The sequence below is a fragment of the Poecilia mexicana genome, unplaced genomic scaffold, assembly GCF_051168715.1.
Source record: "Poecilia mexicana isolate PSO_F unplaced genomic scaffold, ASM5116871v1 scaffold_18, whole genome shotgun sequence".
NCBI classification, from domain to species: Eukaryota; Metazoa; Chordata; class Actinopteri; order Cyprinodontiformes; family Poeciliidae; genus Poecilia; species Poecilia mexicana.
In genome coordinates, this window is record NW_028263387.1 from 9,889,923 (window position 1) to 9,907,171 (window position 17,249).

General features: G+C 39.8%; 1 protein-coding gene across 1 annotated transcript in view; it reads right to left on the reverse strand.

The window, feature by feature from the left end:
* actn3b (actinin alpha 3b) overlaps positions 1-16,672 on the reverse strand; it is a 29,164-nt gene extending 12,492 nt beyond the window's left edge. Inside the window, exon 1 of the mRNA XM_088015905.1 lies at positions 15,861-16,672. Within this exon, the coding sequence (XP_087872031.1) occupies positions 15,861-15,995 (135 nt within the window). The 5' untranslated portion in view covers positions 15,996-16,672. The remainder of the gene's footprint in view (positions 1-15,860) is intronic.
* Between the last annotated feature and the right edge of the window lie 577 nt (positions 16,673-17,249).

Sequence of the window (17,249 nt, forward strand, 5' to 3'; positions counted from 1 at the left end):
ACTAACGTCTAATCTGCAAGGTTTCCCCCAGAAAAATTGCTAAACCTGATGGTTGTTGCGCTCGGCAGTCATTCATCCAGCGGCCCGTCGTGTTTTTAAGTTAAAAAAACGCTTAAAGTTGATAGGAAATTTGAAAATATCACTTAATAATTACGTGTTATTGGAAGATTAACACCTGAATACCAACTATAATGTCTTAAAAAATGCAAACATTTTAAAAAGACTTAGATAACCAATGCTAAGCCTGGTGGGGTCACAAGTAAAGCCTGGTGGCCCACCAGGCTTATAATACACTGGGGGAAACCCTGATCTGAGTTTTTTTTTATGTGACGGTGTCTCTAGTGCGTGTCAACAGTGAAAAAGTTGAAAATGAGGAGAAACCTAATCAGAAATGCTATTCTAAAGAAAAGTACCCAGCTATTTTTTCCCCTTTGTGTTGTGTTCAGCAATAAGCAGAAGTTGTGTCTTTGTAACTCCAAATTTCCTACTTATTAGTTCATTATCTGTATAAACTGAGCAGGATGTAGTGATGTTCCTGTGTTGTCTGAAAACTGCATAATTGCATAAAGTCGTGCATGTAAGTGACGGCTTACTGGTTCCATTAGACCATTCAATCACTCGCTAAATGGCTTTTCTAAGAGGCTTTCATGGTGTTTAGCTCAAATCTGAAAACAGGATATGCAAGTTCAAATTCAGGAGACTGAGGACGTGTTGGGGCTTTTTTTTATTTTACTGTAGAGCTGAAATTTTGGCAGTGTTTGGAGAATGTGGGGGAGTGGAAGCAGAATAAGTGCAAGAGCTGAATGCCTAACAAGAAATGAATGTGTGGGTGGAGTGAGGCGCACAGCGTGTATTAATTAGAGCTGAAACAGGGTTTGTGGGGAAATGCAGAAATAAAAATTTTTTTTAAAAAAACAAGCGTCGATACATGGTGATTGGGTGTATGTTTGTAGCCTCGTTTCTCTACTTGGGCGACACTGGCGTCTTCACTGAGACAGGACGCAGGGGAAAGTTAAAAAAAGATATATCCGCGGTGACAGATCAAAGTGACGGGATGGAAGACGACAATGGATCAGGAGGTTAAAGAACATTTCTCAGTGCAGGAAGAAAAGCAATTTTTTTATTTGTTTTTTCCGAATTTAGCTGAACTGCAGAGCCGACAGCATTACTGGCAGCATTGTTCTGATCTGTGAGTCAAAGATTTTTAATCGTACAGGTTAAACAACGAAGACTAAACATCTGAAAACTGCATTACTTTCTTTTTCTCATCATTAATGACCTCCTGACCATCTCTGGCTGAAAGTTCAAAGTCCTATCCAAAGTCTACCAGTGTAAATTGTTTTTAAATTAGTTTTCATCAGAGCAGGAAGAACATCTGCATATTTAACCGGAGATAACCTGATGTTATTATTGAGTCAGTGTGGTCAATTTGAATAACATGTGGACAATATAAACAGAAGTGGGACACGCTGTGTGGAGAATACAGCTCTGGAAAAACGAAGAGCCCACTGCACTGAACCCCACTGAAAACCTCCTGGTTATTCCACCAAATACTGATTTCTGAACTCTTCCTGAGTTAAAGCATTAGTATTGTTGTTGTTTCTAAATGAATATGAACTTGTTTTCTTTGCATCCTTTTTTGTTATTTTGACCGTTTCTCATTTTCTGCAAATAAATGCTAAATTTCTGCTTGGAATTTCAAACACATTGTCAGTAGTTCACAGAATAAAAGAACAATGTTCATTTTACTCAAACACAAACCTATAAAAAGTTAAATCAGTGTCTTTGAATGGCACTAAAATGCTACTCAGATCTGCCATTGTGATGAAGTAGAGTTTTTTTTTTTAATTGAAACTAAATTAAATTTAAGGAATACTTCTAAGATAAGAAAAATTATAAAAATCCCATGAATTTGATGGACACGATTTGATTGTCGGTGTATAAAAACCAGTAAGACTTCCTCGCCGCATCGATTATAATGATGTGAAACTCTTCGGTTTAAAGTCCAAATTATTGTCTGTTGATCGTATTTTCATACAGTACGTATTAAGTCAAAAATCTTTTATTTTTGACTTAATCTAATATTTTTTAGGTTTGAACGATGCCGTACATCTTTCCCAATTTTTTTTATTTTTTTTATTTTAAAGGTTAAAGAGACTTTCAGTGTGCGGACTGACAGGAATTCCCAGGCTCCAGTGTAATTTGATGTAAGGGTCTCAGGAGGAGGAGGAGGAGGAGAGGCCGCCTGTCCAACCAGCAGGTGCTGGGCTCGTTTGTCATGCATGACCAAATTTAGACAGGCCGCTAATCCAGCCCACAGACCCCCGTGCCCATCCCTCGCCAAAAGATGAGGCGGTGTTTGAGGATGGAAGCTGAGGAGCCAAAGGAGCAACAAGGAGGCGTAAGAAGAGGCGAAGGCGGCGGAGGCTAAATTGGGTTGGCATGGGACACCACTGGACAGCTGAGAAGGCAGGATTCCTGAGGTGAACTGTAAAAGTACAAGACAGAGGAAGAGGGGGAGGAAGGTCAAGAAGGCGACGCAGGGGGAAAGGAAGGAATGGATTTGAGAATATCGGATAAGATTTCTGTTGGGGGTGGAAGAAAAACAAAGGAATGATAAAAGGGTCGACCTTTCACTGATCTCATCGGAGTAAAGCGTTAATTACGCTTGAAATGGAAAACAGTGAATTGAGTTTAAACAGAATCTCTGTGTTTTTACAAAGCAGAAAGAGTTGAAACCCCCAGCTTCTGTTTCACTGACATTAAAGGGATCCATCTTGTGGCTTTACGTCTCTGACATTTTACGGCCTTGTTGTCATAGTTGCGGTTGTCCACCAGCATGAAGCCACTGCTTCATCTTGTCTTCACTTACTTCCTGTTTATCCACACCTGTCGGTCTGATTTAGGTTAGCCTGTTGTGTTTTTTTGTTTTTTTTTGCGGGTCCGTCTTGTGAAATGAGGTCATGGTGGCTCGGCTGAATGCCTCACATAACTACAGCGTCCCCCTGCTGCCCCCCAAAGAGAGATCAGGGCTGCTGACCTTCAATACAGCTGACACAAACACCCAACCTCCTCTTTCACATCAGAACAGGCTTCATGCTCTTGATGATGTCGCTCGCTTGCCTGCCTATCAGAGGGTGACGTAGCCGCCGAGCTGCTGGAAGACGTCACTGCTGGAGTCTCAGGAAGGTGTAGGAGTTTTACGAGTTTCAGACCTCAGACGGTAACAGTGCAATGAATGTTTAAAGATCTCTCCTACAAATAAAGCTGAGCTAGCTTAAATCAACGAGCTTGACTTTCTGATTTCTCTGAGGAGTTGTTAGAGTATTCAATGTGGTAAAGCTCTATAAATTACTTCATTTAGCAACTTATACTAATCTAAAACCTGCTTTCAAACAGCAACTCCTTACATATACACTTTACCATAACCATGACATCATTTCTGAAGTCATGTTCTCAATGTAACACAGGACATTGTGAATATAACTGCAGAAACATAAAAGGAGCCGGTTTCAGGGAGGTAGTTTGGTTCTGGTTGTTCTCTAAAGCATCGTAAGGGCGTGCATAAACAAACAGTAGACTGTCTCTTCCTAGCTGATCATTCCCTTTAGACACACAGTGCTGACTCAGTGTGTGTGTGTGTGTGTGTGTGTCCTCTGTGAATGATCTGATGAGACCCGAGTCTTACCCCAGATAAATCAAGGTGATCTTTGCAATTACAGGTCCAGATCTACGCTGACAGTAAAATAACTCCACCTCTAAACTTGTGCTAATCAGACAGATTATTACATAAACGAACTGCAAAACAGCCACCGAGGTCTTTAAATTTAATTATAAATGTCCACCGTGGATGTATTCACTAATTAACACCTTCGGTCTGAGCCGGTTGATCTAATTACAGACGAGTGTTGGTTGAATGTTGCTCTGGTTTAAACGCAGCTGCACTAAACAGAGGCCTGTCTGCCGCTTTTACATTTAGCTATCATTAAATATGTATAGCTTTATGCTCAATTGATTTAAGAGCTGGCACATTTACATCCTCGGGGCAAAAAAGAAAAAAAAGTCTCTGCTAAGGCTCTTATATCAGTAAAATCAGGAAAATGTTTTGAAAAGGGAAAAACTGGGACACATTGGGTAGCAAGAGATATTTTTTTTTTTTGTAAATTAAACCAAAACCTTTTCAGTAAATGGAGCAGAATAAATTAGAATATCAAGTGAAAGTAAAGCTTTCCCATTAGAAGTTTACAGTCTGTTTGAAGAGCCAATGACTCTGTCATATTTGACTCAACTTTGACAGACTAACGCACATATAAAAACAGTCGGGGGCCAGAATCTCAAAGCACATGTAATTTATTTATAATAAGTCAAGTATTTATGACTCTGTACCGGCGTAAGAATAGCTTGCCTTCATGGCTGACCTTGTGGTCTCCAGCTACCTCAGTCAAACACCTGTTCAGAAATCCTGTCCAGCCGCCTTCAACACTCACACAAACACTGGCTGTGCATGCTGCACTCAAGGTCTGCTAACTCGCAGTGACGGCTCACAGTGCGCAGCCTGTGCAGAATAATATTCACGGCTTCGGCGAAACATCATGCAAATTCAAAACATTTTCTGCAAGCGTCGCCACTCGTATGCTTCGCAGTTTACGCCGTCACTGAGAAATGGCACTTTTACAGTTCGGTACGTGTGTCCAGTTGTGGTAATTATAGCCACAGAGAGAGAAGACTCAAATAAAACAATTAAACCTGCAGCCTAGCAACTGAAGAGAGGCTGCAAAGAACCTGGTGTTTTTCTGTTATTCCTTCTTAGGTCAGTTGTTGTCTTTCATTTATATGCTGCCAGTTCAGTTTTTTGGATCCCCACTATTAAAAACAGTGCATTTTCCAGCATGTCGCCAATAAAAACTTTATTTTTGATGACTAATACTGTAAATACTTCTTGTTTCATAGCAATATGAGTGCTTTGGTCAAGGACGATTCCTTGATTTCTGTGATTATTTTGAGTGGTTTGAATATTTTTAGCAAACTGGAGTAAATGTTCAATCAAACAGCTGTAGAAATAGATTGCAATAGATCTGTTCAACTGATTCCCTGAAGACACTAAAATATATTTTGTTTATATATTTTAGTGTATTTGATACTCTGACTTCAGATATAAAAGCCCATGAAACAAACAAAAAAGCCATTTAATCTTTCAATGTATACAGGAAACAGAATGATCTGCTAAAACAATAACAATTCAATGCTTCTTCACATTTGAGCTTCAATGTTGAGGAAAAAAAAGTTTGACTTGACACTAAATTTTTCCATTAAATTTTAAATTTTCTTTTTTTTTTTTTTTTTTATTACAATGGCCGTGTAATGGCGCATGGGAAAGTTATTTAAAATAATTTCTAAATAACTCCTGACTGATTTTAAAACTCCTCGTAATGAATTTGTGCAAAGCGACGTCGCTTTGCACAGGAAAGCGACGTGCAAAGCTTTCCTGAAGCCAGCAGGGCTGAAACCCTGCTGGCTACAGGGTTTCAGCCCTGTAGCCAGCAGGCTGAAACCCGGAGCTCGCTCTGCGTTCCAACAGGCGATAAAGTGACGGGACGACGATGCGGAGAACAACAGGTGGTCCCAGAATGCAGGAATCCCATCTGACCTCTCTTCCTCTCAACATTCACACCTTCACCACCTCCACACAAGAGACCCGGACCTCTAAACTCAGGTGCAATTAAAAACAGTTTTGGGGAAAACACTCTTCCTCTTGAACTCACTTCCAGTTTTTTCTTTAAAAATACCATCGCATTTAATTCATGAATTTGGGAAAACAGTATTTTAAAGAACAAATTAAAATTTGATGAAGAAAAAAAAAGTGGAAAACCAGGATTAAATAACAATTTGCCATCATCAAAGTACTAGAATTAAGTTCATATTTTTCTTGGAGGAGAATAATTTGTGAAGTATGGGTTGAATATTTTAGTTGTTTTTTTTTTTTTTTACATCTAATACAATCCTAGAAATGCTCTGAGAAATTTGACAGCAAATGTCAAATCAATAACCAGCCCAATTCTAACCTTTGACCTGCTACTCAGACACCCAAAAATCCTTTCTCTTATGCAGACGCACCGCTCCGTCTGCTTCCGAGTCACACAGACAAAAACACTCTTTAGTGCGCTGAAATAAGTGAGGAAAACTCAAGTTGTTCATCTTTAGAATCAGGACAGTGCTCGAAATGAAGTCAAAGGGAGAAAATACGATTTTCTACAATTTTTCATAAGCTGTCTGTGAGCGAGAGCAAGACTTCAACAGATAACATGAAGGCTGAAATGAATATAGCATTGGTAGAGTAAGGGGTTTACATTGTCTACATTAAACTCACTTTCATTTTGGATCATACCAAAAATCATCAATGATCTAAAAGAGCCGGTTGCGGCAGAATGCATTTATTTATAAATCTATCTATCCTCTAAGCATGAATTAGAACAAAAAAAAAAAAGTCTTTCCTGTTACCAAATTCACTCTGAGCTACGAGTCAGTTCAGTATCACCCCTTCTCTTCTTTATGGAGGATTAATAGGCTTAAAGCCAGAGACCCTGATGACAGCAAGACCAGCGCCGGCCTGTAGAGCGAGGTCCGGGCCTAAACCTGCTGATTTATGTCTTTGTTCAGAGGATAAAAGGCCTAGCTTGTTTATTCTGGTCTGCAGTGTGTCGGGGTGTTATATGGGTGTGTGTGTAAACCCTGTGCAAGATGCCAGTGAGATATACAGTAGATGCGTTGATCTGAGCTGGAATGAGAACAAGTGTGAAATATGATAACAGACATATTTATCATATGTATATATCACAAGCAAAGTGATATATACTACTACTAATAATAATAATCATAATAATATTACTTGTATTTAAAGGGCAGAACTACAACAACATTTTAAACCCACTTCTCCAGGAAGGATATTCTTGTTTGAAAACAAGCACCGGCAGCAACTTCATATGAAAATTAGGACATGTCTTTAGGCCATTACGCGCTCTGCTCCATTTCCCTCAATTTAATATATTTTTAGGATCTAAAGCACAATGAAGTCAGAACATCTGCTTCACCAATAGCCTGCAATGTATTTTGGCAATTTTAAGTAGGCATCTAACATCTTAAGACAAACCGCATTTGTCTACTTCACAATGATGCCTAAACAGCAGAACAGCGACGTCACTAAGCTTTACCTGTGGCTCAAAAGAGGGCCGACTTATCAGAGAAATAATTGGTGCGGTATGTGGCAGTCTTGCTCTGACACAGCCATCTGTCTTCACCCTCGTATTAATTGCCGCGGCTGCGTGGAGGGGGTGCGTCGTGTCGCTGTTGCGTCGCCACACATTTCCGGGCTGCTGCACACCCAGATGATGCCAGCCGACATTTAACAATACAGTCACGCTCCGAGCAGCGTGTCTGGAGGCGTATGCAGATGTTCGCTCCTCTCAGGAACCTGGAGTGCCGACGGGAATCGAGGTGCAAGAACAAAGGCAGGCTGAGGATGACGCGAATTAATCCAAGTTAAAAAACAGACAACCGGGAAAAGAAGAGAGAAGAGAGGAGCTAGGGGTTGGTGCCATTAAATGTGTGACCCCAAGGTCACAACAAGCTGCGTGAAACTTTCCGTTGTACTGACTGATCAGAGAGGCTGCAGGAAACCATTTTATGTTGGCAAATCATAGGTTGCTGCAACAAAAAAAAAAAAGAAAAAAAAAGTTGACCACAGGGGGATGTAATATAGCATTAAGCTAATGCTAATACAACAGTTTCGGATGATGCTTTCCTGAACCTCTGGGGAGGAAAGAGTGCTTTTATTTTATAAACATGTTACTAAATTTAAGAGGTCAAATAATTATTAGCTGAATTTCTCAGAAAAGGAGTAACACTGCTCTGCCATTGGAGATACTCCAAGCGTTTGGTATGCTGAGGTTAGTGTATCTTTTCCAACACAGACTGAGCATCCGCATAATGTAAGATGAGATCCAGTAATGTTACTAAAGGTCATTGCAGCAACATTTGAGGAGCACTTGTACGAAATGCGCAAAAGTCGCAAATGTGTGCCATAACTGGCGTCTTTAAGTTGGCGCTCATGCCACACAATTATTTACCATAGCCAAAAAAATAAAAAATAAAAAAATGAAGTCAGTGGCGCCCTGACTGGGGTGAAGATCATTTTGAGAATGCTACATTAGCTGATACGTAAATCTTTTTTAGAAAACAGTTCCAGCAAAGATGAAACCCTGGTCCTTCTCAATCTCAACAGCCTCCTGCGTTCATGAGCTTTCAAAATTTAAGCCGGCGTTATGAAACCAAAGGAGGTGTGGAGAGAAACTCTGCAGGGTCAATCTGCTTAAAGTGTGTGGCAAACATCTCTCAATCTGAAGGGTTAAACACCTTGCCAGTTTTGATTATTTTCATACGGAAACATTGCTGCTTCCATGCGATCTACCTCCGCCGAATCCCAGTAAGTTGTTCTGTTGCAAGGGTTCCCTGCAATCCTTGCAACAAAAGACACAAAGATAAAAACAATAACAAGCACCACGTGATTCAATGTAGATGTGCCACACCAAGGTGGACTCTGTGTTTTATGCCTTTAATTGTTTGGAAGACTGACAGCAAAGACCATCCTGTCATTATTACATCACGGCTTCGTGCGCCAAAAGCCCACTAAGTCTTACATAAGTCAGTTATCATCACAGGGTTGTGCCGACCTCGCTCGGTGAGTCAGAGGCCTAACAGCGAGTTGACTTCCACCACCGCATGCTGTTTCAGTCCTTTCAGAAAATGCCAGAAAGTTGACAAAGTCCTGGCTTTAAAAATGCTGCGAAAAAAAAAAAGGCTTTAGAAAGTAGCTGCTGAAAAGTTCAGTTATTTAAAGTCCCATATTTACCCACGCCGCTAAACACAAACCGGATACGCTCTAGCATGTTTAAATTTTCTTAGAACTTTAAATTACACTGAAAGGAACTGTCAGCCTCTATAGGGACTTTGACTTTATGACAAAAACTTTCTAAACAAAGAACACGATATAAAGAACTGGACAAAAGAGTTGTTATGTGCCCTTTAAGCTGGAGCTTGTTCTCTTGTCATCATTTTGTGGTTTAATGACTCGGAAGACGAGGCGTTTGAGTCATTTCTATCAGCAATGTTACTTCAAAATGCCAGCTGGGGCAGAAAGGAAGAAAAAAAACCTTTTCAGCTTGAATTGGACACAAAGCCTCACATGCCACAACCTTATATTCCATTATTCGCTCTCATACTGCGTTTAGCTTCTTTGTTACAGGAGTCAATTGCGGAATTAGCCGACAGCATGATTGATGGCGGCGACTGAAGGTGAGCGTGAAGGTTTATGGCTGACGGCAGCAGCGTGTTGAATCCTTTGTCGTTGTCTTTTAATGAGTGCCAGCCTCCAGACAGATAAACTGATGTAAATTGTTGTGGAGGATTTATGTGACAGTCGCTGGGCCTGACTTTGGTGATTGGTTGGGGGGGCAGGAGGAGGGCTGTGTCTAATTTCAGTAGAGGCTACTTTGTTTCTTTGAGAGGCGGCGCAGGCCGAGCGGATCTGGCGGTCAGCTAAATCATCTTAGCAGAAACCTTGACCACGAAGACCTAGGTGTGAAACCAATCTAAGGCTGTATATAGTAACATGCAACTGAGACATTTCCCAGCATTCATTTCAGCCAAAAGAGAGACCAAAAGTGACAGGAACGACATTGTGATGCTTTTTCTGGACCAAAAAGGGGTCATCTCATGCTCAAGCTTTTTCTGCATCATCTCTAAAATGACTCCAAAGTCACCAGGATCTATATAAACTTTTATCACGACGGAGGTTTTAAGTTGTAATTTGTCCTAAACGTAACGCGAAACCACATAAAACATCTCAAAATGTACACGTGGTAGCCAGCGCATATTATCACCGGAGACTCGTCACTTCGTTGGAAGGTGATGAGTTCTTCTGCCTTCGTCCTATAAATATTTATTGCACAGTGTTGACATTTCTCTCTGATAAGGCAAATGGACGTAGTTTGAGGTTTGCAAAGTATGATTTTTTTTTTTTTTTTAGCTGGTTACACTGCAAGAAAACCCTAAATTACCTAAACATTGTCTGCAACTTTGACATCATTCATATGACAGGTGATGCTTTGTGGATGTTTGACCAGGAATTGTGTGTTGGGTGCATTTCGCTCTCCTTAAGTCTCCAATTCCAAGACAAAAAGCATCTCAATCTGAGATATGTGCAAAAATATTTATATTTTTTATTTATTTATTTTTTTGTTTGCAGAAAAATATGGCTACATTAAGAGTAAAGCTCAATAACTCAGCCTTCTGTTCTATTTACAGGCCCAAAGAAGCGCTGTGATCAAATCAAGATGGACGCTCTGACTACCCATCATTCATCAGTGCTACTTTCACCATATGGATTCTGACACTGCTGCCGTATCGTGTGTCCACTTTTGCCATTACACCACTCTGTAAGAACGTTCTCTTTTTATATGCTGAGATCCAATCCTCGTAAAAGAAAGAAAAAAGAAAAAAAACCCGCTGCCGCACGATGCATTGATACAAACACGCCACTTACATGCCTGTAGAAAATACTGTAGATTACAGTGAAGATGTCACACGCCTATATATTCTCCTTGGCCGTTTCTGTGGTCTCTCAGGGCTCCTGTGCTTTGCTCTAAAGCAGATTATAGAAGCCTCCCTACATGGACACAACTTCTGGAATAGCAACTGCTATTTGATCTGACTGCAGACTCTCTGGACTCTCCACTTACGTGGATCCTCATACAGATGCTCTCTACATGCAGCTACAGAAAGAGCTGCAGTGTGATTACTAATACTGTTCTATTTGATATTTGTAGATAATGAAAATATTATATTAACGGACAGATGTGTACTTAAAAAAATAAATAATAATGTTGGTGTTCAAGAATGTTTGTTTACCCCTGTAATCCAGTATCTGACTAAAGCAGCTTTGCAATCTTATTTCTGAGCTTAAAGTTGGATACCGATGAGTTTTTCTCAGTTCTGTATATTTGTCATGTTTTTAACTTGCAAACTCTACAGTGTTTTTCTGCTTTTCTGCTGAAAGAAACATGAGGAGCGCTTCAAAGATGTACTCAGCAGGGTATACGTCATCTTCACAGTGCCTGGTATCACCTGAGCGAGTGAATCTTGAGACTGAGTCGAGATCCGTGACTCCCCGATGCATTATGGGAATGAGGCACACATAGGAATTACAAGTGTGCAAGCGAAGCAAATCTAAGAAGTGTCTGCAGCAATGCGGCAAGATAAGCAAGATTGAAGGATGCTAATTGGCCTCTTACTTTTTCTTTTATTTAAATAAAAATATATTTTGTTTTCTGTTAAAATGTATGTCCTCGCCCAGATGTCTGCTACCAGTTAGCTATGATTTGGCATGTAAAACAAGACTTTAGGAGTAGAGATAAAAGGGATTTTGTTATGTCAGAGTTGCATGTGTCTCCAGTCGTCGTTCATTTGGGGGGGGAAAAAAGCAAAAACATCAACACAATCTGCCCTCCTGGGGTAAACAGAAGAGGATCAGTGGCTTTGCTGTTGTTTGGTGCTTCATTAGGCGATAAATCAATAACTCGGACAGCAGGCCGAGCGGCCCTGACTGCAAAATAAGATTAAATGAGAACAGATTTGATCGTGCATCAACCGGGCTACCACAAAGGGAAATTACATTAGCCTAAGTGGATACTCTGTGAGTATCACATGGGTATAATTAAATATCACTTAAAGACGATGATAATCACTCATTTTGACCGCTAACAATTATTTCCTTCAGTCGCGCCGTGTAAAAGCCCGATGTTAAATGTTGTTGGACGCGTTTTGGTGCCAGAGAGAAATAACAACCGAGATCGACGGGAGATCTTAACTTGGCAAAAACCGGTCCTACAGTTTTTATATGAACTGCGTATTCATCTGAATTATGACAATTAACATTTACACGGATTTACAAAGATCAAAATAATATGTTTTGAAATGTTTGATTAATCTAATAAAAGTATCCATTTTAAAATACAATATTTAAACAGACAGCATTGCTAAAACATTGATTTAGTTAATGATAATAGTATGAAGAAGAAATTATATTTTTGAGCATTTTTCTGAGAAAGAAAAAGTTTATGGTTCTTCGTAACAAAAAATTTAATTATGTAAACAGTTATAATTATGATTTAAGGCCTCCTATTCTTTTGTTTAAACATAAAACTCTCTATTTGTGCATCGGTCTATGTCTATGCACACTTAGCCTTCGCCATTTTAATAGTCTGGCTGAGCCATTAAGACAGTTGATAACTCTGTAATGGATATTTTTAGATTATTGCAAGAACAAGCTATACCAAGCAGCAAGACGTTCACTTAGTCACCTAACAGCTGAACTCCTAAACAATGTGAAACAGAAGACGGCTTCAGTCACTGTGGTGAACTCATCTGATGTGTTGACATTTTGCTCCATCAGTTTGATTCATGATACAAATTCTCAAATACTAAAAGGATCCGATGTAAACCGTCCAGGCGGTCGGGATTCAGACCTACAGGTGCGGTTGAGAGTTGGTCCATACAGCTATTGATCAGGCTTCAAGACATCACTTCTGCTGCAGGTGAAGTGACGTCTAACCCTCGAGCGGGACGAGGGTTAGACGTCAATAAGCTCTGAGGGTTCTTGAGCTCCTTTGCGTCTAAGTGGCTCGTTTGCCTCAGCTTGTAAATCAGCCAAACAAACGAGGCCGTCCTTGTTTCCAGGACTGCGCCTGCTTTGAGTGAACACGACTGCTGAGACGAGATGCAGTCAGCTCTCATCGCCGCGTCCCTTCGTCTTTTTACCACATGCAATTTCTCACACGATTTTTGACAACTCTTATTACGCCGAAGTCCTTGTCCAAAACAAGTTGTGAATCATGTGCTCCTCAACCTGAAACGGACACTTCATGAGGGGAAAAAAGAAAAAAACAAAAAAAACAGCCAAATTGATCCACAAGTCAGACGTGGGCACGAATTGGACGCGCATTTATGTCCAAGCGTGCGTCATTTCTAATGTCTGGTATCGATTTCGACATCGCTGTGTGTTGACAAACATTTTACTGCCTCGTCAAATGCTGGTCGGCTTTTTTTTTTTTTTTTCCATTGAATTTAAAGGATAGAAGAGACAACAGGTGCTGGAAGGCTTTCCTTTCATATTCATTACACTGCAAAATGATGCACTTGCTATATTTACAGGCTGATATCAGTGCCTTAAGCTGGATTTTACATGGCGAGAAGTGCCGTGGAGTACCATGACTTGTTCGCCTGAGAGGTCACTAGGGGAACACCTAGAGCTCTGCTATTGAGATTTTACCAGGGAACATTCAAAGCCAATTGTAATACAACGACAGAGCTTATGACAACATATTTCAATAAGTGTTCAACCGTGATAGAAGGAAAAGTAAAAGCTGAAGGTAAGAAGGAGGAGGGGGTGGAGAGAGGGAAGTCGGAGCCAAGCAAGTTAAAAAAGTATTTTTAGGATGATGTTTATTTGGAGGTCGGTGAAACCAACCCCAGGTCTATATACCACCATCTGTTGAGGTCTCTCAGCCTGTCACTGTGCTCCGTAGGTGGGGGACGTTTTACATGGACAGAAAAGTTTTGTAGATTCGCTGCAGTCAAAGTCATTTCAAACTTGCCTGCTTGCTACTAAAATGCCTTTTCAAAATTTGAAACCTTTCGTTTATGCCGGGAAAATTGGATTGTGGCACCAGCACAGCTTAACGGCAACAAGCAGCTGTGTGGATGTGCCTTGCATTGAAATAGAAAAAGTCTGTCTTATCTCGTCTTTGAAATAAACATAACAGCTGTTTCAAGGACAAAAAAAGAGTAATGAATAAAGTTTTAAATATTTAAACGGCAGCATTGTGTATATGTGACTGGAGCTCTAAATTCTGACACTTAAATTTTGTATTTAATTTTGCAACTTTATGCAAACTTTTTCAACAATTAGCACTACAAAGTCAAGCAGTTTTGGACAATTGCACAATTTGTAATCATGCAAATTTATAAGAGAATACGATAAGGGGAAAATTCATCCAAATTGTGTTTCAACTGTGTTTACTTACAGTCCCATTGTAAAATGTATCCATTATAGCTGCATAAATGTGCAGTAAAAAGATGGAAAGACAAGTCCTAAATTATCTCTTGGATATGCCAATTCATTCTAATTAGACTAGATATAGGTATATTTTTCAAATTTAGGTCCACAAAAACAGAAAAAAACATTCCTAACTAATTATTTAAACCTGAAAGTGAGTTACTCCATAATTAGTTCCATCTAAAACAACTTTATTTATCCCAAAGCAAAATTAAATCCAACTGCTAACAATGCAAGGAAATGTACCGATTTGATACACGAGCAGCTACTTTTAAAATTTGTGTCCATAATTTTAAAATGCTGGCTCGTTTATTAAATTTTATATAAAACTCTTCTCTGTTTATGAGTTTTTGTGAATGACAATAGCCTAGAGCACCAAAATCTGGCTTGGTTTCACAGCACCATTCTGAAGCTGTGTACCTTAAGAATTATGACAAGTGTAATAAAAAGATGATAAAACTTGTTTTTAATTATCCTCCATTTAATTAACTATTTTCTTTTCAAACTGAACATGTCGACTAATTGTGATATAGCTGGACACTAGTTAGTTCAAACCTAATGTTGAAATTAAGTCACTTGGAACATAAATTTGATAATTTGATATTTGTCGGAATGTCCAGCACTGTTAATGAGATAAACCCTAATGGCATTTCCTGAGCCATGAGTAATGATTTACTGAAAAGTTATTTTCAGCTCGGACTCCAGGAATTGTTGGGTGGAACAAGGAAATGGTCCCTCCTACAAAAATCCCGCCATCAAACATGGTGACCAGGTAGCAAGTAGAAAACGCAACATCAAGCTAACAAACAAGAAATTGATATTAAATTAAAAATAACTAAAAAAAATGTTTAAAATACTTGGGGAAACATTTTACAAGCTAAATAAAGCTGTATTTACTGGTTGTGCTTTCGTTCAGATTGTCAGAAGGAGCGCCTGGCTCATTTAACACACCTGTGAGGAGATGACGTAAGGCCTGTGAGTTACCATGGTGATTGGTTACTAAGCGTCGGAGCTAGCTTCGTGTGGCTAACAATATCGAGGTAAAATTACGTTTTTTAATAAAATTGTAGGGCATTGTGTATTCCCTACATAGCTCATTTAATTACTTTAATTCCAAATACACAAGTATTGCAAATATTTCTACTTTTGAAGGCCGTTTTATTTAATAGCAGCTAAAATATTAATTTGCTAAGATTTGTTTTTCCTGTACAACTTTAGTTTGCTTTTTTTGGTTTTGTTGTTGAACTGATTTGACACTTTGCCAAAAGTGTCAGAGATTAACTTGTTTTCCCGGTTGAGACTTAAATGTCTGCCAAAGAAAAAGAAAAAAAAGGGGGAGGGTGGGTATTAAATTTAGACAATCTGCAAGGCACTGTGGGGTAACTGAAAGACAACACTGAGAAAGTTCCGCAGCCTAAAATATCTGCCCACACAGCTTCCAGCAGGACTGAAGTGCCAGGTGCGGGGACACCAAAGGCGCAGCTGAGCCAATTTTATTGGACTGTTAAAAAGTTCATTATTATAACCAGTTTAGTGATTTTAAAGCAAACGCCATTCAGAATGATAAAATACACAGAGATGCCACTCAGTGACGCTTTTGTGAGCGTAAAGCGCATGGGCGAATCTGTGCGCAATTACGCACAGCACCACAGGCTACAGTCCGCTGCTGCAGAGGCGGCACATCCAACCCTACCTTCCTCTGCTGCTTCTCCCAGGCAGGGTCCAGCAGCAGGTCCCTGTCCCAGTCCTCCTCCTGGGTCATATACGTATCTTCATGTTGGATCGTATAGGAGGTGTTATATGTAATTTGGGTTTCGACAGCTGTCATCGTTCCGCCTCTGTCAGGACTTCGTAAGTCCCCCTCAGCTTATAGTGACAAAAAAAAAAAAAAAAAAAAAAAAAAAAATCAACTCGAGAGACGACGAGGGGAGAGGCAGTTAGGGGCTGCGGAGACCAGACTCCTCTGGTGAGAGGTGGCTGTGCGAAGGTGGTGCCCACTAACAGAAGACCCTGCTGGCCGGTGCTCCTTTCCTGGTCAAAAGTAGCACACGTGACAGCACCCCAATAAGTATGGGTCCTTACAGCTTGGGTGTCAGGTTCTGAGCCTCAAAAGGCCTAAAAGGCGGAGTAAAACTTTGCAATTGGGGGTAGCTGGTTTGTGATTGGTCTGGCTTTCTGTCAATTACACCTCCTCTCAACACGGGAGGGGGGAGGGGGGTTATGGCCCGTGTAATGCACCTGTCGCTGTTAGTGATCCTTGATGGTAAACTCAGGCCTCTTTAGCGTCATACAACTTTTTAAAATGCAACATCACCAAAAAAACAAAACAAAAAAAAGACTATAGAATTTTCTATGAAGACAAAAATTAAATACACTAATGCATGGACAGTTCCTCATTTTATGAAATATTAGCAAAGGTATTCTTACTCCAGGAACTGTTTCGTGTTCCTGCAACTACAGCTTCAAGTTTTTAGGTTATGCATCACCTGTGATAAAAAAGAGAGCATGATGCTGCCTCCACCCCGTTTCACCCTGGTGAGTGTCAGTTTTCCACCACATGTTGTTTTGCTTGAAGTTCAAAAAGTTCAGTTTCAGTCTAATGTAAAAAAAATATATATATATTCCAAACAGAGCTTTAAAATCCACATCCAGCTACCATAGCACTCATACCCAGCCTGCCAGTTTAAGTGACCAACCATGTTTGGAGTTATGATGTACTTTTCATTTTCAGGATATTTAGCCCTTTGACGTAAATCTGAAATAATGTTTTGTAATCTACATGTACTCTTAACTTATCCACATCTTTATCCCTTAACTATCTGTTGTTTTTATTGATCGTCATGTGTTGGCTTGTTCACTAATGTTCTCAAACATCCAAGCTGGACTCAAATTTATACTCAGACTAGATTATAAAAGTGAACCTTGTTTAGTAATTAGGTGGATTTGGTTGGACTTTTTTTTTCTTCTTAATGATAGAAAAAAGGGTAATTTACAAATTTGTCAACACACAGAGTTTCTTCTGTTAAGAACAATATGAAAATCATCATTTTCATTCCACTTCACAGCTATCTACTACTTTGTT